Source organism: Ornithorhynchus anatinus, chromosome 14 (genome assembly GCF_004115215.2).
Source record: "Ornithorhynchus anatinus isolate Pmale09 chromosome 14, mOrnAna1.pri.v4, whole genome shotgun sequence".
Lineage (NCBI taxonomy): Eukaryota > Metazoa > Chordata > Mammalia > Monotremata > Ornithorhynchidae > Ornithorhynchus > Ornithorhynchus anatinus.
The window spans coordinates 38413673-38438457 of NC_041741.1; the positions used below are offsets into that span (position 1 = coordinate 38413673).

The 24785-nt window shown below is 39.7% G+C and overlaps 2 protein-coding genes and 1 long non-coding RNA gene across 4 annotated transcripts in view; 1 reads left to right on the plus strand and 2 right to left on the minus strand.

Annotated features, from left to right (window-relative positions):
• Nucleotides 1-393: 393 nt before the first annotated feature.
• On the minus strand, nt 394-15557 carry LOC103170793 (synaptonemal complex protein 3-like). The gene is made up of 12 exons (XM_029078672.1): nt 15543-15557; nt 14108-14200; nt 11696-11855; nt 10338-10655; nt 9420-9563; nt 8086-8158; nt 7892-7926; nt 5505-5646; nt 3527-3626; nt 1909-2001; nt 925-1026; nt 394-778 (listed from the first exon to the last, which is right to left on the minus strand). Exons 1-12 carry the CDS (start codon nt 15555-15557, stop codon nt 722-724), a joined length of 1332 nt encoding a protein of 443 aa, XP_028934505.1. The 3' UTR covers nt 394-721.
• Nucleotides 15558-15720: 163 nt separating this feature from the next.
• Nucleotides 15721-24785, minus strand: part of GNPTAB (N-acetylglucosamine-1-phosphate transferase subunits alpha and beta) — a 54613-nt gene continuing 45548 nt past the window's right edge. For both annotated transcript variants that reach the window (XM_029078941.2, XM_029078940.1), the window contains exons 18-21: nt 21958-22056; nt 19727-19894; nt 17708-17798; nt 15721-16850 (exon numbers count right to left, since the gene is read on the minus strand). In XM_029078941.2, coding sequence (XP_028934774.1) covers nt 16773-16850; nt 17708-17798; nt 19727-19894; nt 21958-22056 — 436 coding nt within the window. In that variant the 3' untranslated portion in view covers nt 15721-16772. The remainder of the gene's footprint in view (nt 16851-17707; nt 17799-19726; nt 19895-21957; nt 22057-24785) is intronic.
• On the plus strand, nt 22934-24643 carry LOC120638805. Its single transcript, XR_005660763.1, has 2 exons — nt 22934-23499; nt 24491-24643. It is a non-coding gene; the product is annotated as an uncharacterized LOC120638805 (long non-coding RNA).

The following is a 24785-nucleotide window of genomic DNA, read 5'->3' on the forward strand; positions in this document are numbered from 1 at the left end:
TGTTTAGGGAACCATGAGGAGATCCTTTAGTGGGCTTGAGGGCTATTGTTTTGGAGTAGGATACGTCAGAATTTAATATGTCATATCTGATCAATTTGTGTACTTCTGTTTCGCAAAGTTCTATCACTGACCTATAGTGCCATTTTCAGTCTTAATATTTTTGGTTTGATTTATTACGAAGTGGCACCAGTGATCAGGGCCAAATGTGTTAAATCATATTATCTTCACATCAGTTCAATAACTCTATTGGCTGTATCAAAAAATTACAATGGACTGCATGTCTATTTAAAGATTTTTGGGCCCCCCCCTTTTGCTCTGGCAAAAGCAGTGCAAGCTTTCAACTTTAACTGTGATTTTTATTGTGTTCTGATAAAGACCCAGAGAATCCATACGTAAAATCAACGAACTTTATTAGTGCAAAGACCATTCATGTTGAAAAAATGAATACCGAAACTCTGAAGGCCTTGATAGTAAACTGCAGAGTTGCTAATGCATAAATGAAAAGGTGCATTTCAGATGTTTATATAGAACAGACACTGCTTTTCTGCAGCAGTAAAGCTTTCTATGGATAATAAAGTATTTCATAAAATGCAAACTTAAACCTAGGTATAACAACTTAAACTTTTTTAAACCTCAGCCAACAACTGACATCTCCCTTAGCTAATGGGTTGTAATCATATCATATTAACATAGGTACAAGTTCTTTCTTCTTAAGAAGCCATCAAAATACCATGGACTTAAGCAACTTGTAGAAAATTGCTATTTGTTGCTGCAGCTTCTGTAACAATAAAGGAGATATTACTAAACAAATGTTTTACTGACTATATATGTTTGGTCAAATAAAATGTGGTATAAACTAAAACTAGTTTAAACTAAACTAAGTGGACCGTACACATCTGGGTAAACAAAAGACTACCATAATACCTTTTCCAAAAGAGGCTTGCTATGTAATTCTAATATTTTTTCCAGGTCATTTTGTGCATTCATCAAAATGACTTCATTTTCTCTCTTCATTTCCTCAATAGCCTAAAAATGAGAACATTTCTGTTAGGTCTTTTTTGGAACTTTAAAAGTTGCAAGGCCATAATTGCATCACAAACATCTCAATACTCAAGTCATGCTCATGCACTTCACTCAGCATTTCAAAGAATTTGGCACTCTGAAATGAGTATGAACTACCTACTCAGATGAGTACTACTTTTTAATTAAAGTTGGAGTCTCCTGTCAAAAATGAGATCGGATTACTTAATAAGCCTGCAGCCTGGGAATATGCCCCTGGTGCCTCTTCAGACCTGCACCAGTCTTGGATGGGTGAAGTCTCTTTGGCACGATGACTGATTAGTTTTTGTGTGTTTTTTTCCCCAGGTTGCAGGCCTTCTTAGTCTGGAGAAGTGGACTGGTAACACCCCACCCCACCTTGCCAAAATGTCCCATTATTTGTAAAGATTTTTTCTCCCCAATGAACTCCATGAAAGGTAAAGTAGGTGACTAATAGTACAGCTTCTCTAAAGACAGGCTGTGCTAGGAATTCAGGTCTACCTGGGTGTTGCTCCCTTGGAGGTCCATCTAAAATACTGGATTTGGATCCAGGTGGAATCAGGCTCCTTCAGCTCCAAATTCAGAGATTTCCAACCTGCTGAAGTCTCCCCAAATTAGGCTCTGGACCGTGCTATTTTGTACCCACAGACTGTAGACAGACTAACTGAAATGAGTCCATAAACAGTTTAGGATCCAACTAACACCTGGGAGATTTAAATATACAGGGAAACAGGATCTCCCTGAAACTCCCAGTGGGGCATAAGCTAATTTTCTCCACAGGCTTCATGGGAAGGTTTTACATGGCTTGTCCTTTGTGACACTTTGCTCAGCTGCACATCCTGGAAATGGCAATAACACAATTCACCATACCTTTGTAAATTGGTCATATCTCTGCCTAAATGCTTCCAGAATTTCTTCATCTAAGCTTGATGGTTGGAAACCATTTTGTTGATAAAACGGCTCCTAAAATGTAAATATAAACGTAGTTGTGATTTTTTTCTACTTTAGTGAAAAAATTCAGCTGGTGTCTTGAAAACTTTATGAATTAATTTTTTTTAATGATGCTTTTTTTAGTCATTCCTTGAAAAGGCACACAAATTAACATTTCTTAATTACATGTAGTTCTCCTACATCCCAGGGTTGAGTTCTTGCAGAAGCACACCACCATCTGGTGTAGTAGGTTCAAACCAACGGGATTCGTTGAGCGCTTTCTGTGTATAGAACACTGTGTCAAGTGCTTGGGAGAGTACAATACAACAGTGTTGGTAGATACGTTCGCTGCCCACAATGAGCTTACTAGTTTAGAGGGGGAGACAGGCATTAATTTTAATCAATGATTTATAATGTATAACCTAAAGATGATAGGCTGCTGTATTCTCTTTTCATTTCTAATCTTCCCTGTTGCGCCAGTCACTTTTTACCCTAAATCCAGCAGCGTGACAGCAATAATGAAGCTGCAGGACATCCATCAGGCTCCCCACACCCTCAGGTATCAATCCTATTTGTGACTTTGTGCCCCTGACTTGCCCACGTGACTTTTGGTAAACACCAGGCTTTTTTTTTTTTAAACATAACACCACTGGCAACAGCAGACACCACTGGGCCCTCATCCATTTGGTAAGCCAATGTCGAGGATGATACACAGATTGTCTTAGGTAGATCTTTTCTACTTCGTTTTGTAGAATGTAAGCTCCTTGTGAGAAGGGATTGCTTGTACTCTCCCAGGTGCCTAGTACATACTTTATGCACAGTAAGTGCTCAATTAAATATGACTGAATTGAATTCTACCGACTCTACTGTATTATACTTTTCCACCGTCTACACACTGTGCTCAATAAACATTCATTATAATTGAGTGATAAGAAAAACAGCATAATGTCGAAAGCAACTAGGAAGGATGCAGAGCTCAAGTAGCATGAGATTAGACGACACATTTGTACTTTAGGCCAAAGAAAGCATGAACTACTTACAACATAGTAAAATACACAGTTTAGTGAACAGTGTTATTGGCCACCATCTTTGATTGCAAGTCAGTGTTTTTGACCTGCATGTCACAACAATGAGACTAACATTCTAAAATATCTACTTCATCTTAAACCACTCCAAACCCTTCAAAAATGAGGTTTCCTGTCCCAGGCACAAATCCCTAATTGCATTCTGCTGTCTAGGGATTAAAGTTTGGGATATGTGCCAGAAGGGTACTTCTGAACCACAGGGCCATGGAAGTGAGCTGGGTAAGTGAGGTATCACAAACTTGAAAGATTCCTGATCACCGGTTGAGGGAAAATGACACAGCGCACTGGCATTTTGTCAGAGATCATATCACTAAGTGAATTACAGAAAGAAGTTGGACTGGGAAGTTTTTCACAGTCTTCCACCAGGCTTAAAAATAATCAATGTCCTGAGTTGTCTATATTTTTTTTTAAGTAGGAATGAATATTTTAAATATAGTAAACTGAAATCTTAAAATAAATAAAGGTATACCTACAGTTACACTGTTGTATAATTCCTCAAATATCTGAACTGTCTCATTGCATTGCTGAAATATTTTCAGGAACTCCTGGGAATAATACCTTTTGATCTCATCCCTGAAAATGCAAAATAACCAAATGCTATTACTATCACTGTGAAAGAGATATTTCTGGTAAGTAAATACTACATTATAAATAAAGCCAGACCTTCTCTAACAACTTTTCTGTACACAATTTGATTACAATGCTATTGAAAATTAAGAATTGGGAATGCTCTTTATATGCTTTAGTAGTATGGCCAAACAGAAAGTTCATGGGACTGGGGTTTAGGAGTCCAGGTCCTAATCCCAGCTCTGCCACTGGCCTGCTGTGTGACTGTGGGCATATCACTTAACCTTTCTGGGCCTCAGTTTCCTTTTCTGTACAATGGGGATAAGATAGATAGCCCCAAGCAGGACAAGGATTATATCTGATCTCACAATCTTGAGATCTACCTTGTGTATCTATCACATGATACATGCTTAATAAATACCATAATAAAAACGATAACAACACAATCCACAACTTGGTACATAAAGGTGCTGTAAATGAAGACATGGTTATTCTCATGAGTAGCACTGGTCAAATAATGAGAATTTTAATGCAATTTTTCTGTAACACTAGTTTTTTAATTGTTTTTCTTAAGTGCTTCCTACATGTAAAAGACTGTTCTAAACATGGGGTAGTTACAGGATAATTAGCTAGGACACAAATTTCTGTCCTGCACGGGGCTCACAGTCTAAGCTGCACAACTACCCATGTTGTAGGAGAACTGACTGTAGTATTTAAACAAGATTATCAAAGCAGCCCAAAAACCTATAAAAGGTAACATGAGATTTTCTGAGGTTTAGAGCACTTTGTATCTATCTTAGCACTTAGAACAGTGCTTGACACTTAGTGCTTAAAATACCATCATCACTTTCTTTAAAGTATTAAAATTTTGGTATGCTCTGCACACAGTAAGTGCTCAATAAATAAGATTGATGAATGATATTTGATAAGGTTAACCTTGCCCATGGTCCGAATATAAATCAGGATGACAATAATTTCAGCTAGTGTGGTATTTATAGATTTTTACAAACCTTGTCGGGCCACACACAAATCTCCCTGGCAATGACAGTGAAGAATGAGGACAGGTTAGTGGCCTAGTGGATACAGCTCAGGTCTGGGAGTCTGGGAACCTGGGTTCTAATCCCACCTCCACCATATGTCTACTCCGTGACCACTGGCAACTCACTTACCTTCTCTGTGCCTCAGTTACCTCATCTGTAAAATGAGGATTAAGACTGGGATTCAGACTATGAGCCTCATGTGGGATATGGACTGTAACCAACAAGATTATCTTGTATCTACACCAGCACTTAGTACAGTTCCTGGCACATAGTAAACACTTAATACCATAAAAACAAAAACTCAAAGTAGCTGTACCCTCACCCATATCAACTTCTGACTCCACCCCATCCAGGTGGACAGAAATTCCTAAAATTCTGGACTCTGCTGGCTACATTTGCAGCAGACCTAAAGTCAGTTAGGAACCACCAATAAATGGGCCACTTAGATCTGCCCTTCAGTGAGACCAACCCTTAATACAGTGCTCTGCACACAGTAAGAACTCAATAAATATGACTGAATTAATGAACGAACCCCATTATATATCCTAACATAGGACTTCAACTTTTGTTTCCTACCAAATGCCAAGTTGTATGGGTCTGGAGAGCAAAATATGGAATAAGAGGAGGGTGGGGGCTCCTTTTCACCCAAAAGGGTGTGCTGCTCCTAAATACATGGTGATCTTTCAGGTGAGAATTGGGCTCAAAATTTTTTGCACGGAAATAAAGCCCCATAAAAACTAATCATCTCCCTCCAGAATGCTTGTAGACATGAAGAACAGTTAAGCAACAGGGTTAATCACAAAATAAAAACACCAAAAGAGAGGCACCCCCATGCAAACCTTACCTTAGTTCTTGCTGAGTTTTCCCACCTTGCTCAATCTCCAAGCCACTCACAGGGAGGGAAGCTTTAACATATAGTTCGACTTTTTTCATCAAATCAAGAAGATCCTTGCTAATATCACCTCCATTGAAAGAGTCATTAAAATCTCATTTTATAAAGGAATTTTGTTAAATTCTATTACTTTGGAGTTCAAATTGGCAAAAGTTGAATCATTTATACAACAAAGTAAAAAAGTATATTAGCTCAACTGATTTAACATGGCATGAACTTTCCTTATTTGAAAACTTTCTTCTAGAAACATGAGTTTCAGGTATACTGAAGACTTTATTTAACTTCCAACAGGACCTTTCTAAAACTTGGAACTTTCTCCTATTTGTGTTGTAAATTGAAGTAAACAGGCATGAGATCTGAATTAATGAGATTTCTATAAAAATCACTTGGAGAAACATATGACCACTGCCCAGGGTTGGGAAGAAATAAATAAGGACAAAGGCAAACACAAACCCACCCAACCCACCCATCTACATACCCACTGATCTGCCTCTATACCAAGAAAGGGCAAGAGTCATGCTAACAAACACTGATGGTTACAACATCAAATTGTTTGTGTGTATGTATATATAAGAAACCCCCTTCTAGAACCATTTTCAGACACATTTAACCTTACAGTCCCAATGAATTCAGAAAAATGAAATCATATCTGCATTTCATAACTTTGCCAGAATTGATGATGGTAATGAGTATCTGCTTCCATTTTGGCTACTAGGGCACATATATTTTTAGAGTGACTGGTAGCCAAAGCTACTTGCAATTTTAAGCCAATTGTGCGTTTTTGCTGGCCTCAGCACCCTATTCAGTGTTTCTTTTTAATGGATGCTCATTAGCATTTCACAGGCAACCTAATTGTAACTATTCACTTACAGTTCAGGTCCTTGTATAATGCTAATGAACTACTGATATAGTAATCTATAAATTAATACAGTAATAGCATGAGGCACAATGGACATCTAAGGACAGGGCACACAGCATTTTAAATCAAATTTTAAAAGTTACTGTAATTGTGCTTTCCCTGAGTACTTGAACAGCATTGAACAAGCTTAGGAAACTTTTTTGGAGCACATATCTTCTTAATCCAGTGTGATACAGGGCACAGAATGCTAATTCATTTTAGTCATTTAACGGTATCTATAAGCATTACTAATTGTGTTTTTGTTACCTGTAGGTTCACTGGGAAACCTAACTTCCGCAACTGGGAAGTGTAAACTCCATACCACATTTACTCGCAAAATTGCCTCATCCTAATATTTTAGAGGAAATTAAATATTTTTTACACTGCCTAATCGTACACAGTGATAATTTTGGGGAGGAAAAGCAATAGGGTGCACGTGAGTCAAAACAGTTGAGAGTCGTTGATTCATTAAAGAGTTTAGAAGGGTGCAAACAGAACAACATAGCACTGGGCTGGGGGAGGGAAGTGAATTTGCTGGTGACTATTTCATGCAACACCGAGGAAAGGTGCAATAGAAATAAGAGGTAGTTTGAAGTGACCGTTTACCTTCTTCATCTTCTTTCTCACCTTTTTTTTTTTCCTTCTAGTCCCCTTTCTGGTAGACTTAATTCACCCAGTGTAGTACTCCCTCCCGTTTTTGGGTGGCAAACACATAAAAGAGTGGGGCAGTCATGCAAGTAAATATATATAAGAACGAGTGATGAATGAGCTGTGGATTGGGCTGGCCAATTGAAGAGTGGACCAAAGGTTAATTAGAGGAAATTTCCTGGAGAAGCACATAGATGCTTATTCCATGGTTGGTTCCCAAAGCTTTTTGAACTAGATTCTCAGCTTTTCTGACAAGACCTGAGCGTTTCCAATCACAGTTGAAAAAGACAGTCTATGGGTTCTTTGAAACCCGTGTGCTCCTTTGTCTTGATCCTCCCTAAAATCCTTTTAACCCCCGCACTCAAACCTGTCTGTCTGATGGTCTAGAACTATCCTTTCTGGTTGCCTCCATTAAATACAGATAATAATAGATAACTACGGTGCAGCAGAAGGAAGTGGTACGGTTTCTGCTACTGCCAAAAATGCTTAGCATCTATGCGTACTCCTGAAATCCTATGCATATTCCATATTCACATTTGGGTCACACCTCTCATAGGCACCAAATTTCAAATATATGGGGATTTTTGTTTCCTTCACAACTATTGATTGACATATAATTGTTTCTGTAACAACTCGAAAGCAAAAGATAATCCTGCTATTTTGGGGGAAGTCAAATGGATGCATAAACTTATGATCCAAATTTGACTATTTTTGTTCTGTGGTTTCCTACCTTAATTTAAGGTGCATAGTTTACATACAGAGCAAATTAAAAAATATAATTTTCAAAACATACCTTCTAATCCATCCAGGAAACTTTGGATTTCATCCCTAAAAGAATCATATTTGTCATAATTATAAATAATTGAAAATAAAAATGTATGCTACTGTATCTTGGAAGAGATGTACTCTAAGTATTCTACACTATTTTATTATATGCCAAAGTGTTACTTGCTATAGCTTAAAAGTATAATATTCTAAGCAACTTACCCCCAGTAATCCGCACTCAATTCACTCTCTCCAGGATTTTTTGTTTCAGTCTCATCAGCTACTGAAGTCTGTCCTAAAATGACAGAACATAAAATAGTTGGATTATTTTGCCAGGTCAGTAGATGTTTCTATTGAAACATCTGAATAACTGTCAAGTCAGAAAATTACCTGGCAGTTTTATATTATTTTAAGAGGAAATACAAGCTGTTTAACAAGAAACATTAGGCACAAATAGTATTTCTATTTTGACTTCTGAAAGGGATTCAAATTTTAGAAGTTTTAAAAAATGGTGGTATTTATTAAGCACTTACTATGTGCCAAGATACGAGAAAATCAGGTCACACCCAATTCCTGTCCCACATGGGGCTCACAGTCCAAGTAGGAGGGAGAATAGATTAAGTGAATCCTCAGTTTACCGATGAAAAAACTAAGGCACAGAAAAGTTACGTGACTTACCCAAGGTCATACAGTGGGCAGACCCGGGATTAGAAACCAGTAGGCATCTGTTTGCAAAACAGCTACTTCCCCAAATGCCAAGTTCCAAATATTATTGTTACAATTAGTTTCACTTCTGGATCTTGGTCCAAGAGTGTTAATGGTTTTTTTTTCCCTAGCTGGTACTTCAGTATTCATGTATTAATAGTTCAAGAAATTCACAGAATATTACAAAAGTTCATTAATCATGGCTTCCTCTACCTCTATCCTGTCTTGAAATATTGAGTACTTGGAAGGTATTTTGAATGAGACCTTAAGCCACCTCTGACTAACCTTTCACCTCCCCTACCCCATTCTTGCTGCTCTCTGCATTGTTTATTGGGTCCAGACCTCCTATGCACTTTAATACTCACCTAATCCCACAGCACTTATGTACCTTATACTTATAGGCTCTGTTTTCCCTATCTGTAATGTATTTCAGTGTATTTCTCTCCCACTAGACTGAAAGGTAAGCTCCCTGAGGGCAAAAATTATGTTTCTTAGCTCTATTGTATTGTACTTTTCCAGGCACTCAGTAAATACGCAATAAATACCATTGTGGTGGGTTGGGGGTGGAGCAGGATTTCAGCAGTTAAGGCATGAGAGGAAGATATGTAATATTAAATACTGCAACCTACTGTATAGATTACATTATTCATTTAATCGTATTTATTGAGCGCTGACTTTGTGCAAAGCACTGTACTAGGCGCTCGAAAGAGTACATTATAATAATAAACACATTCCCTGACAATAAACACATTCCCTGCCCACAACGAAATTATAGTCAAAAGGGGGAAGCAGAGATTAATATACATAAATAAATAACAGACTAAATAAATTACAGGTAGCAAGTACTATACCTTCTTCAGCATCTTCCTGGAATCCACTCAGATCTTTATTTTCTTCTTGCTGAAAGGCACCTGCATCTTGCTCCTCCATAACGGTGTCATCAGACGAAACTGGAAGGTTTTCCCCGTTGGTTGTCATGATCAAGTTGATTCTCACTGTAATAAATACCAGTAGATAATCACTTCACTAAATACCAGTAGATAATCACTTCAATTGCCTTTATTCCTTATTTTATGGAAGCATATCTTTGAAATTTCAAATAAAGTGCTTCAATAAATGAATCCTTTACATTTAAAATTTCACAAAAGATGACGGCATCTTTGGGGTCAATCCCTAGCACTTAAAAAGAACAAACTGATTTCTATCGTGACGTTAAAAAGTAATGCTACGGGAAGCCACACTGCTGCTTAAACTCCTGAAGTTTTTAGTCCTTTCCGAGAAGCCCCTAAGATCAGACACGGATACTTTATCCACGTTCATGCCAGGGGAAAAGTAGGTTATGGGACATTTAAAAGCGGGAATTAGGAGAGGGCTCGAGTCAGAACCACAATATCGAACTTTGGGGGGGGGGGACCCTCTGAGATCTAAATGAGGGGGCCGTTGGCCTGAAGCGGCCAAAAAGTTTAGAGCCCCGCTCGGACAGACATAACCCATCTCACACGGCCATGATCGGGGAAAGGCCGGGAAGACGAAGGGCCACAACCGCCATCCCACCACCCACACACTGAGCTTTTAATCCCGAAAGCTGGGAGACGCCGACACTGCCAGAAGCCGAGTGGCGTCTCCCTCACTCCAAGCTCTCCGAGGCTGCGAAGCGCTGAGGACCTTGGCGCCTCCCCACCCTGCGGGGCCTTGCCGGGGGCGGCTGGGGGTGGTGGGTCGCGGAGCTTCTCGTTCCCGTTGAATGTCGAAATAATAAAACGCCGCACCTGCTGATGGCCGGAGAAGAGGGCGACGAGGAACGTCGGGCTTCGGGAGGTAAAATGGAGGAAAGGCCAGCGTCAGGGGGCTTCCGGTGGGCAGGTCAGTGGCCGTTAACGGCTGGTAGAGGACGGGCCCGAGGCGCGTGGCGAGGCGCGTGGCGAGGCGCGTGGCGAGGCGCGTGGCGAGGCGCGTGGCGAGGCGCGTGGCGAGGCGCGTGGCGAGGCGCGTGGCGAGGCGCGTGGCGAGGCGCGTGGCGAGGCGCGCGACCAACGGTTCCCCCTGTTTTCGCGCCCAAACCCCCTTGGCCAACGGCCCCAACCGCACTCCTCAACCGTTGGCCAAAAAACCTGAGGGAATGGAGAGGATCCAGCCCCCGAGCGCCAGGGTCTTTTCAGTCAATCCATCAATGGCATTTATGGAACGCTTCCCGCGTTCAGAGCTCTCAACTAACCTCCCTGGGAGAGTATTATACAATAGAGTTGGTGGGCGAGATCCCTGCCACCACCTGCTTACTTTCTGAGGGAGAGAGAGACATTAAATTAATTAGAGAAAGGGGAAATGGCGAAGTGTCTGGATGTGTATCCAAGGTCAAACGCAGCAGGCACGTGGTGGAGGCAGGATTACAACTGATGCCTTTGCTTTTTCCACCAGGCCACGCTGCTTCCCATGTAGTTTATGCAACGTTTAGCCTGTGAGCCCGTTATCGGGCAGGGATGGTCGCTATCTGTTGCCGAATTGTACACTCCAAGCGCTTAGTACAGTGCCCTGCACATAGTAAGCGCTCAATAAATATTATTGAATGAATATGTACATTGAGTGCCATGGGGCGAATATCAAGTGCTTGCCTAGTCTCTTAAAGTCGCTGTGAACACCAGCACTACCACTGGCACACCTGAGGCCTACTTCTGAGGAACCCAATCTATTATTTGTGATTCAGGTGTGAAATAATGCAATTACACAAGTAAAGTCACTGAATAAAAAAGGACCAACACTAATACAGCAAGTCTATAAAGTGGTAATTATTCAGTAAAAATGCCATGCATGCTAATATTCTGATTGTAATGTACCCCATGGGAAAATCTGAAAATCTTGCAGCTCTTTGTAAAGAAAAAAATGATTTTTACGAGTTAAAAGACCACTTTATATTTGGAAATGCATAGACTAGACAAATACATTAAATTAACAAATTAGAGTACACTACTGAACAGATTATACCAACCTAATAATGGTAGAGCAATGCTAATGACATTGAAAAAGAGAGAAAAGTATCATCAGTTTCAGAGACACTTAGGATCACTCATCAAATTTTGGCTTTTAAATCATGAGGTAAAAACACTCAACCAATAAGATTCAAGTCTCAAACTGTCAATTTCCAGATTGTAATTAAAACTATATGTGAAATGGATAATAATTTTTGCACTACTGGAATTGACACCAGTGGTGAAGATGGGCCAGACTAAAAATGCTGTTTTCTTATTTACTGGTATATACTTATTGACATCTTTCAGAAGAATTCCAATATTCTAAATTTTAGAACAAAATTTAACATTACTTTAAATATTTTGTCAAATTTCTCTACTAAAATATGGATGACAGTCTTTGTTGGAGCTGGAAAACAAGTTGCAGGGAGAATGCCTATTTGCATTTAAGAAGCCTATGCACTTGACATCTGTGTTATTGCACCTGCAAAATGTGGGCAATGTAACCTTCACTTGACATTTTATCAAAAATTTGTGTATGAATTTTCTGTTACATTGCACTAAAAGCTTTTGTAATTGCCAAGTCAGATCACAAAACCATTTACAAATATGTTAGCTTTGGGATGAAATTTGTCCTTTGGAAGTAATTGAAATCACTCATGGGCTCACAAATGGCAAGGACTGATTTTTTTTTTTTTTTGAGAAGCAACATGGCCTAGTGCAGAGTATGGGACTGGGACCCACGGCCTCTTGGGTCCTAATCCCGGTTTTGCCACATGCCTGTTGTATGACCTAGGGCAAAACCACTTAACTCCCCTGTGCCAGAGTTTCCTCTTCTGTAAAATGTGGATTCAACACCTCTTCTCCTTTGCTATTAGAATGAAGCCCCCTGGGGGGCAAAGGGCTATGTCTCATCAGATTACCTTGTATCTACCTCAGGTTTTAGTCTAGTTCTTGGCACAGAATAAATGCTCTACAAGATCAAAAGTTCGGCATGATTGAGGACTAGAAAATAACTAGTTCATTCATTCATCCATTCAATCATATTTATTGAGCGCTTATTGTGTTGAGCACTGTACTGAGCGCTTGGAAAGTACAATTTGGCAACAGATAGAGACAATCCCTACCCAACAACAGACTCACAGACTAGAAGGGGGAGACAAACAACAAAACAAAATCAGTGGGATTTATTGAGTGCTACGTGCAGAGCACTGTACTAAGCATTTTGGAGAGTACGATATAACAGAATTAGCAGAACATTTCCTGCCCATAACGAGTTTATGAGTCTTGACAGTTCAAAAAAGCACCTACCATGACTTCAAAATTTTGATTTCACTAGGAACCCAGGGAAACCAAGTAAATCAGGATAACAGATCCTAGTTGAGGGTAGAGATCATTCCTTCCTTCTATTGCTTTGCCCTCCTTAGTTCACAGAGGCGGCAATCCTTTCGAAAGTATGTACACATGTGAATTGCCAAGACATCACTGGTCATGAGGCTCTCCTACAAGTGCAGATATGGCTGATAAGGCCTAAGTGGGAATCACACCTTTTCACATTTTGAATACTGAAAGGGTGTCACAGGTTATGTTTAATGTTTACAGTGTCTGATGCTGTTTTTTCAAAAGTCTTTTAAAAATGCAGCTTTTGTAGTATTTCCCGGACAGGATTTCCCCTATTGAGGATTCAATCTTTCAATTTACCAAACAGGCTCTGTTCAATTATTTATAAGAATGAGGGGTAGTAATCAAATGGATATATGGAATCCACAGATAATAGAAAGTCCCTTTTTAGTCAAAACTTTCAAGCTTCTCACCCACCCAACTTTTCTTCTCTGGGCTGGAGAAGAAAGCATTTCATTTAGTAGATTAAGGAGTAGCAGTTACAGAGCACCCTCTTTGCGTGGTGCACTATACTACGTGCTTTGGAAGTACACAGTTAAGAAGGGATGCATTCCCTACAAATGAGTTTAATGCGGACACAGAAATATTTATGAGTGATCAACATAAATCATTGAGTATACATTTATACATGAGGGCTTATGAGGGTATAAAAAATTTCACCAGTGCTAGAATTGGCTGAAGGAACGATATGGCTTAGAGTGCTTGGGAATTAAGCTTTTTTATGGTATTTGTTTGGTATTTGTTAAGGACTTACTGCATGCCAGGCCCTATACTAATTACTGGGGTAGATAGGAGCGTATCAGGTTGGACACAGTTCCCATCCCACTTGGGGCTCACAGTCTTATTCCCCATTTCACAGATGAGGTAACAGAGGCCCAGAGAAGTTTAATGACTTGTCCAAGGTCACACAGCAGACAAGCAGCGGAGCTGGGATTAGAACCAGGTCGTTCTGACTCCCAGGGCCATGCTCTATCCACTAGACCATAGTGCTTCCATGTTGTTGGAAGGAGGTGGGATTGCAGAAGGGATTTCAAAGTGGGAAGAGCTGTGGTCTGATGTGGGAAGGTAAGGAGTTCCCAGTTCCCAGATGGGGTAAAAACAGTGTCTTCTCCATCTACATTAACTACTATGGGTTCACAGTTAATTCATTCATCAGTTCCCATAGTTTCAGTTACCATCCCCGCTTCCCCCCCAGATATATTGATGATTTCCAGATTTGCATTTCTTGCTGCTTCCAGGACATCTCCATTTTGATCACCCACCACCACCTTAATATAAAAATGTTTAAAAGTGGTTCTTTTTCCCTCCAATTCTCATCCCTTCACAATATACCCTGATCTGATCTGTGTGGGTCACATATTGTATCTGATCTGATTGTACCCTATCTACCCAATTGCTTAGCACATAGCAAGCATTTAACCAATACCGCAATTATCATTCATCACAGCAACATCACTCTGCTTAGTTCTTCCTAAACTGAAGCTTCTCGGGGAGTAGGTGAATAAAGGGAAATATTTCTTAATACTGGTGATGATAAACAAATGGAATTTGTCACTACAGTTAGTTGTGGAGGATGAAAATACGGGATTGGATCAAGAGAGGTTTGGGTAAGTTTTGGGATGAGTTGCCCATGGTGGGTTTCTAGAGGAAAAGCTAGCAGTTCTAGTAATGTTGTTCTTTGGTTTGAAGATGATACTGCTGAAAATGAGATTCTATCTATAGCTGTGGGTGACACTGAGAATCCCTTACAAGCTCCCTTTCCACTAGACCATGCAGAGAGGCGGTGATTGTCTAGTAGAAAGAGCACAGGTTTGGGAATCAGAGTGCCTGGGTTCTAGTCCCAGCTCTGCAACTTGCCTGCTGTGTGATCTTGGAAAAATACTTAACTTCTCTGTACCTCCATTTCCTCAACTGTAAAATGGAGATTCAATCCCTGTTCTCCATCCTACTTAGACTATGATCCCCATGTGGGGCAGGGACTGTGTCTGATATGATTACCCAGCCTCTACCCCAGTGTTTAGAACCAAATTTGACATGTGGTAAACATTTAACAAATACCACAGTTACTGTTATTGCAATCCCATCTAAGCACTTGGGTTATCATTAAGTGCCGTCGAGTCGTTTCCGATTCATAGCGAGTCCATGGATATACTTTCTCTAGAACGTCCTGTTCTCTGCCATAATCCTCAACCTTTCTAATGGTCCTTCTGTTATCCTTGTTATGGTGTCTATCCATCTAGGTGCTGGTCTGCCTCTTCCACATTTTCCCTGGACTTTTCCTAGCATTAGCATCTTCTCCAGAGAATCAGTCCTCCTGATTATGTGTCCAAAATTATTTGGCCTTCCAGAGACCACTTTGGTTTAATTTGCTCTAAAATCCATTTGTTTGTTTTTGGGACAGTCCATGAGATTCTCAAAACCCTTCTCCAACACCACATTTCAAAAAAATTGACGTTCTTTCTATCCGGTCTTAGGTAGACATAAATTAATCAGATTTATCTTTCTTTCTTAAAACAAACTCCACCTTCGTGGGAGAATCCTTCACGGGACCTACCAAGAGACCAACACCACACTTCTTGTACCCTTCCTTCTCCACCAGAAAAAACATACCATCTCAATGTACATCACCTTCCAAGATCTTCTCTAGCATGCCATTGTTTAAAATCTATTGCATTTCACAGGTTTACAGCCAGGAGAAAAATAGAAAAACTTCACAGTGCACTATATAAGATCACTAAGTAGAATTTCTCTTCACTTAAAAAAAAAATGCACCAGGCAGAACACGTGATTTTGTTTTTCATGACACCAACTGTTTTTGAATTTCAACAAATTTTACAGCACAGCCATATTATATACATTTCAGTTTCCCTATACAAAATAATCACTGATGTTATTTTAAAAGAATACTGTTTAGATCATGATCTAAAATACTTGCCAAAAATAGCAACTTAAAATATGTTTACGTGTCCTTATGCCCCCAACCTCTAATCTTCTCAACTGTCAATGGACCACTTTGCTAGCAACAGTCCAAGTTTAAAAATAACACCTGATCAACAAACAGTACTCTACTAAAAGAACACCGCCACTGCAATAATTCAATATCAGTAAAATAATATTGCCAATTTATACAATGAGGCACTTTTGTTTATGTATTTACAATATTTTCAAAACAATATTACATCTGGAGTCACCACTACTTAACTCTAGCCCTGTCTCTGTAATCGGGGCTACATTATTACTTGTTGTTTAAAGAGATAAAATACTTCAATGCCAAAAATTTTCATTAAAAGGCTTCCAAAATGTTATTAAATTCAAGCTATCCAAATATACCATTTATAGGTAGTGTCAGTTTGACGTTGCATTATGACTATATTTTAATACCAGCAATATGATTAGCCTACCCCAGTTAATTATTCTCCAAAGAATATCTACATTAATTTAGTAGTTTATTTTTCAAACAGTAGGAAGTGGAAAAACAGCACAGCAAAGCAGAAAAATTTTCAAATGCAAAATTTGGGATACCTCTTGGTAGAAGTTTGTTATTAATTTTAGTTGGCATTATTCACTGCAGTAAAAGCAGCTGTCTCTGGGTAACCCTTTTTATAAAAAGGATAACGTGTACATGAGTTAATGCTTAAAAAGTAAAACCAGTTGAAAGTTGCAAAACCATCCACTTTTTAGTATGTTACACAACTTCACTAGCCTGAGGAACAATCATAGTGCTAGAAGACAGTGTGATAAAGCTACTTGACATTTCTTTTTATGTCAAGCAGCACATCAGTAATGTTTAAAAATCCTTTATTATATATTGAGGTAGAATGATTTCCAAATGAAGCTCTTCTACACCCTGATTCGTTCAGGACCGACTTCTTTGTGGATTCTTCTCCTGGGAAAAATCTTCCGCTTAAGTGCAATTAACTGAATGTTTAAAGAAAGAAAATAATGATTAATTTTCTAAAGTAACAAAGGTATAAGTGCAACTTTCTTCTCTTATGTTCCATTTAGTCTGGAATACTTCAGAATGTTGCACATACTATTTTCAAAATCTGCAATTGAAAAAAAACCCACCCTACAGAATTTTTCACCAATTTTATTTTTAGAACTTGACAGCATTCTAGTTATGTTATACCTGATGATATTATTAGTAAATACCGGTGTTAGAGATAACATTTTCTTACTATTTTGCAGCCTAATTTATTTTGGATTCAGTTTCTCTCAAGACATGATTCTATATGCTCATAGTTGACTTTACAGATAAGACTAAATTCTAAGGAGACATGTTACAGTTTCTTTCATAAAGCCTTGAAAGTGAAAAGCAATGGACTCTATGCCCATTAAATAATTCACTGTGTCTTTGCACAAAAAAAAACTAAGCACAAAAAAAATGCTAATGTCAACTGCATTTTAAATTTCTTTAGAAGTTACCCGAAGAAATAGGCACTTTGGCCAGTTCGGTAGAATGAAGTGCCATCAAGTTTCAGTGAAAGGGAAAATGATCAAATAACTATAATTTGAACTACAAACAAATATGGCTTTAGACAAATCTTTTTAGCAAGGAAAAATGTTGGGTTTGTAGTGTTCATCTGAAGAGTTTTAAAGTTAAACAGCAGACAATAGATTCTTGGGCTGTTCGGTTCCACAAGGTGCTGGACAGATGTGTTTGAGACATCTATCATGAAATACCTCATTTATAATTAAAATTTTCAAAAATAAATTATATATATCAGAATACTACATATTTTGCTTGATTCTCAGATAAAGTGTGCATAACTTACCTGCTCAGCAAAAAATGAGAAGACAGTAAACATAATCAGTGTCACTAGTACACAGTGGGTCCAAAATTTCAATTTATCTCTATAAGCCCTCCTGAAAAGTAAAATAAAATCTATAATCAGCTATGTATAACTGAGACAAATACCATAATTATTATTATTCATATAAAGCAGACACTCTTCACCATCAGCTTTAAGGCACTCAGTCTGCTCTCTCCCCCACTACTTATCCTCACTCTCTCCCACTTCAAGCCAACCCATTTTGTTCTTCTAACACCAACTTAACTATCGCGCTTTGTTCTCATTTCTCTCACGGACAAGCCCTTGCTTACACTCACCCTCCAGCCTGGGACTGTGTACAGCCTGATTAACTTGTATCTACTCTAGGGCTTAGAATAATGCTGCTGGTATTTGTTAAGCGCTGTGTGCCAAGCACTGTTCTAAGCGCTGGGGTAGATACAGGGTAATCAGGTTGTCCCACGTTAGACTCACAGTCTTCATGCCCAATTTACAGATGAGGTAACTGAGGCACCGAGAAGTTAAGTGACTTGCCCAAAGTCACACAGCTGACAGGTGGCAGAGCCAAGATTAGAACCCATGACCCCTGACTCCTAAGCCCTTGCTCTTTCCACTGAGCCATGCTGCTTTCCCTGCTTTAGAACAGTGCTTGGCACATAGTAAGCACTTAACAAGTACCATAATTAACCCCCTCCTCTTCCACCCCTAACAGACTACTACTCTCCTCACCTTCAAAGCCGTACTAAAATCATATAATAATAATAATGATGTTGGTATTTGTTAAGTGCTTACTATGTGGAGAGCACTGTTCTAAGCGCTGGGGTAGATACAGGGTAATCAAGTTGTCCCACGTGCGGCTCCCAGTCTTAATCTCCATTTTACAGATGAGGTAACTGAGGCACAGAGAAGTTAAGTGACTTACCCACAGTCACCCAGCTGACAAGTGGCAGAGCCGGTATTTGAAACCATGACCTCTGACTCCCAAGCCCGGGCTTTTTCCACTGAGCCACACTGCTTTCTCCTCCAGGAAACCTTTGCTGATTAATCTCACACCCACCCACTCTATTTTCCCTTCCTACTTTGTCACCTATGCACTTGAGCCCAATCACTTAGATACCCACCTTTTCTGCACTATTCTTAGGTTGCTTACCCAGTAAACCAATCAATGGTATTTATTGAGCATTTACTGTGTGCAGAACAGAGTTCTCAGCACCTGGGAGAGTACGAGACAGTTGGTAGAAAACGCTCCCTGCCCACAAGGTGTGGGCAGTCTACTGGGGGAAACAGTCATTAAAATCAAGTACAGTTAAGGGAAGTAACAAAGTATAAGGATATGTACCTAAGTGTTCAGGGGGTGGACTAAGTATATGGGTGAAGCAGTACGGAGGGAAAATAGAGCCTCCTCCCCTAGACTGTAGACTCCTTTGGGGAAGGGATTTTGTCTACCAATTCTACTGTACTCTCCCCAATCGCTTAGTACAGCGCCTCTGCACACAGTAAGCACTCAAATACCATCGCCTGATTGAGGATTCCTCCTAATTTCCTTTAATGTCTGGCTCTTCTGATAAAATGTAAATTCCTTTACTTTAGGCATCGTGTCTTACTCTCCCAATATCATTAACTATAATAAATATAATTGATAGGTGCTGGTAGGACTGTAGTGAGCTGTCTTGGAGGCGAGAGAAAATGTGGGATTGAAGAAAAAATGAGTGATCAGGGCTAGAAAGGTAGTTTTGGGCAACATCTACATAGAGATGATAACTGAAGCCATGTGAGAACCTAAACTCTCTGAGAGATTAAGTGAAAAATTGAGAAAAGTAGGGAACCCAGAGCTCTGCAGCACACCCTGAAAGGCTGCAAGGCAGAAGAAGAACCAGGAGACAAAACTGAGTAGTCACAGGTAGAAAGAAGATATAGTTTACAAAATGCTTATAAAAATTAAGACCTCTACATTCTATTTATCCTTTACAAAGTGTCTAATCATTCTGACAGCTGAGTATTTACCATTCTTGAAGCTCGTGCATATGAAGGAAACGGTTTCTATATTCTCTTGGCAGCTCAAATTGGGATGGTATGGGAAACATGGATTCATAAAAATCCCTCAGGACTGCCTTCACTGTCTGAGCATCTTTATGATTGTGATCAATATTGTCATTTAAGCAAACAAATTTCCTGGAAGAACAGAAATTCATTGTTATATACACGATTACCAACATAATCTTGGATGAGTCTAGACAATTTCATTAAAACATGAATAAATGCATTATCCAGGTATCTATTTCAACCTATTCTCACTGGTTGTGATTTTTACCACACGCACTAATTGGCTGCCAGGTCCAACCACTTCTTTCATCACAACATTTAACATAAGAGCATTTACAAAGTATTATTTTAGGTCACACTAATCGTTCATCTAATGCAGTGTCCTAACTGACCGTGGCAAAAGGAGTGGTACGATCTCCCACTTCTCCATACCTACTAGTATATAATAATAATGTTGGTATTTGTTAAGTGCTTACTATGTGCACAGCACTGTTCTAAGCGCTGGGGTAGATACAGGGTAATCAGGTTGTACCACGTGAGGCTCACAGTTAATCCCCATTTTACAGATGAAGTAACTGAGGCACAGAGAAGTGAAGTGACTTGCCCACAGTCACACAGCTGACAGGTGGCTGAGCCAGGATTCGAACCCATGACCTCCGACTCCCTAGCCCGGGCTCTTTCCACTGAGCCACGCTGCTTCTCCTAATATAGTGTATCCCATGTCCAGACCCAGTTCATATCACATCCCAACTTCTAGCCTTTTACCACTAAAACAATCTGCATATCAGAATGTACTAACATCATCTTCCACACCTGACACTTCAACCATGATATTAGACTACTTACAGCCAGTGGCTCCCCACTGCCTTCCAGGACAATTACAAATCTTCAAAATTCTCCTCCAGCTGATCTCACTTTTGTCTGTCACTTCCCATTACGGCCAAGTCTGCCCATTCTGGTCTGACAATACTTGCTTTCTTACATGCCCTTATACTCAGTCCCCCTTCTTCCTCCTTTGAGTCTTTACCCAATCTGTCCTTTCACCTGTTCATCATGTAACATCCCTCCCTTCTTTGAAAATGCAGTTTATGGTCCACTAATCTGTTGTAGGGGCCTCGGGGAGATTGTGGGTCCCAGTCTTGACCCTGTATACAGGGAACTACGCCATCAGTGGCATACAAGGCGGACAGGCCCACCAGGAATCTGAAAAATAGCAGGCTATCATGGAGCTTTGGCATTAGGATTTTGGCCTTGTGAACTTTCCACATCTGCCAATTTCCCCACTTGAAGGATAACAGTTGTAACTGCCTTATTGTCCTCCTCAGAAATTCCCACTTGATTCTCTCTGGACCCCCAGCACTCCTTTGACCTGGACCTATGTCAGTCTAAGTCAGGTGCTTTTCTACATTTACCAGACACTCCCTAGTTTCAGGTTTTCTTAATTTTCAATATCAGGAGTCTGGTATTCTGTAGATAGGCAAGGTAACCAAAAAGGCTTTCTGGTGCTCATACTAAAGGAGTACATTATTCCATGATTATGTACAATAAAAGAATGATTTAGAATGATAAACCTTAAAAGTGTTTTTGCAGTGGTCATTTTACAGTATCTACTCAGTTTATACATCTGTGTTTCTTTTTAGAAGAATGATTATTTTAATGGGCAAAATTGGAGCTTTGAGTATCTCACAAGAGAAGGGGAATGGGACACAACATCAATTACGGACATACTTTCCGTTGGTGCCTAAAGTTGCGTATTTTAGATTGATTTATAAAAATTTCGCATCTGTGGTTATGTGAAATTGAAAATAAAGTTTTTTGACTACATTCATAAATTCTGTTGAAGAAAAGGCCATTTTTCAAAAAATGGATAGTCAGTTCTCCCATAACATGTGTTTTTACTACATATTTTAAAGTGAATATTGTTGAGGTATTAGGGGATATTCTTCTCCCATCATTCACCTGCCTGGATGTGATGCTGAAGAAATGGTTGTGCACAATAAAAGCCGAGTCACACATGTTTTTCTTTTGGGAGCTTCAAGAAAGTAACCCCTGCTGTTTAGGAGAACTGACTGTACTACGAAAAATGAAAGTTTTATGTATCTCACTGTACACAATATGAAAATGCCTACTGCAGTATAAAAATGAGGTTAGAAAAAGCAATCTAAACCTTAACGCAAAAGATATCACAGTACCTGGGATTTTTTCTGATGTCGTCTAACTGGCCAACCACATGAGATACATTGGTACGAATCATTTTGAAAGCAATTTCTTCTTCTCCCATGATTTCAAACCTTATTTTAATCAAACACAGTCAAAAATTTAAATTAATATCAAAATTAATTCTTTAATTTTCAAAAAAAATGAAATGCCCTCAGTTCATCATAATCCACTCAACCTATAAGACAATTTATACTTATTTTACTAGTACCATGATTAAATTACCAATACAGAAGAAATACAGTCCTGAATAAAAAGTCCACTATTATTAATACTAACAGCATCTACTGAACACTGCCTTGGTGAAGAGCACTATCCTGGGCATTTGCAATCATACTGGGGTGGAAAAGCGCTGGAATGGAGCAATGATAAATGAAAAAGTGCTGGTTGTCTGTTCTGTGAGTGTCCTGTACACAATAAGCACTCAATAAATGACAATGAATGATTTCAAAGTGGATGCTTTTAGGTTGTTTTTTTACTGGCACTGAGCAAGCAGCCTGGACCGGGGACTCCACAGAGGTGTGCTGCCTGGGTTCCCCCTTGTGATTGTGTTCTTAGAGACTCTGCCCCTGCAGCACCGGGCCTGGCCCAAGGCCACAGGGTCAGGGCGTGAACAGTAGTGTGCCAAGCAGCCATTTGGCCACCAACAGCAGTTTGCTCACACGACAAACTGTAATGGCTTCAGGTAGCACAAGGGGGATGTCTCAGGATGGGAAAGGAGGGCCACGGGGTTTTGTTCACCCGTCCTATAACTCTTAACACCCACAATCACCACGTAGCAATGTGCTGCCCTCAGTGCACAGATGGGGAGTGAGGATTGGGGTTGGCTCTGTCCAGCCTGGGCTGGGTACAGTTAGGAAGGCCGGCAGAGGGAGAGAGAATGAGAAGGTGTGAGAGGTGGGGAAAAGGAGAGGAGCTGCAGCTCCTATAGTTTGAAGTCAGTAAAATTCTTTACTTTCCCTCTGGAGTGCAAACTCTCTTCCCCCTCTATCCTCCCACCCTGCCTAGTAGCAGTCCACTGGAGCTGCCCTCCAGGTCTCCTGCTTGGTTCTGGCAGCTGCAGTTGTTGGGGGTAACGAAGGGAGACACCAGGCACTAGGGCTTTCCAGCAACTCTAAGGGTTGCACAATTGAAGGAGAGGGAGAAGGAGCGAGTGAGGAAAGTGCTGCCTTCTAAGCTCAAGAATCATACATAGAACCAGCAGCCATCCTCCCGCTACCTCAAATACACACATGCTGTCTGGGAAAAATAATTTTTTACTTTTACCCCTGGACTCAGACCCGGCCTTTTGTTTAATAAACAGGATGACTCCACTCAATTCCATAAATCGTTCCTGATGTCCAGAATGACAAAGATGCATATCTGAAATATATTAAGCTAACTGACCAAAGCCAAGAGGAAAGAGGGTTTCAGAGAGAACTCATGAGGACACTTGATGGCCCAGAACCTGTTAACATGCAACCAAAGTTATATCTATGCCCTGGAAAAAAAAACAACACCTTTGATACTTTTCTAAGGTATAAATTTGTTGTTTTTTAAATTTTAAGAGGTCCTACCTACCATTCCATGAAGCCACTCACTATCCTATCTTTAGACATTTTATTTCTTCTTATGCCTAATATTTTGACATTTCAGCAATGCTGACCATCTGATCACTTCTACATATTTTTTTCCACCTTAGGTCATAAGTTCTTTGAGAGCAATAATTATGCCTAATTTATTGCTTGTATTTCCTAGATCCTGCTGTCCAGTACAGTAGCAGCATCAACTGCTAATAGATTAATGTTATCTACTGAGCTCTTACTGTGTGCAGAACATTGTACTAAGTGCTTAGCACTGTGCCTGCCTGACTGAATTTACCTGCTGGGTTAGAAAAAACATAAAAACTGCTCTTTCAGCCAAATTACACTCTAATTGTTATTGGTTTTATTATTGTCCCTGTTTTCTTATATCTTATTTGCATTACTTCAGTCTTTCCTCGTGCTTCCATCTTCACAATATCATTCATTACCTTCCCCATTATGAAGATTGTGAATTCCTGTATAGGCCAGGGACCATTATCTAATTAATCATAACAATAATGTTGGTATTTGTTAAGCACTTACTATGTGCAGAGCACTGTTCTAGGTGCTGGGGTAGATAAAGGGTAATCAGGTTGTTCTACGTGAGGCTCACAGTCTTCATCCCCATTTTACAGATGAGGTAACTGAGGCACAGAGAAGTTGTGACTTGCCCACAGTCACACAGCTGACAAGTGGTGGAGCCGGGATTCGAACCCAAGACCTCTGACTCCCAAGCCCGGGCTCTTTCCACTGAGCCACGCTGCTTCCCATTTATACTCTTCCACATCAAAGCACATAACAAGCACTCAATAAACATCACCGAATAAATGAACTAACTTCACTACTCTGCTCTAAGTAGTGTACGATAAATAAATAGCTGATGGTAAAGAAATGCCACGAAATAATAATTCTCTCAAGAATCATTATTTCCATTAATATTTTACAGGTGCCACCCAATTACTGAGCCAATACAAGAACAGGGAAAGAACAAAGAAGCCTTGAATCCCAAGTCCACTAATTATACTACTGCTGCCTTAAAATTAATCTTCTCCACCTCTCTTAAAATATTAAATGAAAATGCTTACGTTACCTTCTTAAAGCTCAGTTATTAATTTAGCTCTACAACTGCTTTTCTCTCTTTAGTTTGCTCATTTCCTCAAGTACCAGATGGTCTTAGGAGATTGTTTTTTTCCACCTCTCTAGATTGAAAGGATTCCGAAATAGTACTTAAGTTAATTGAA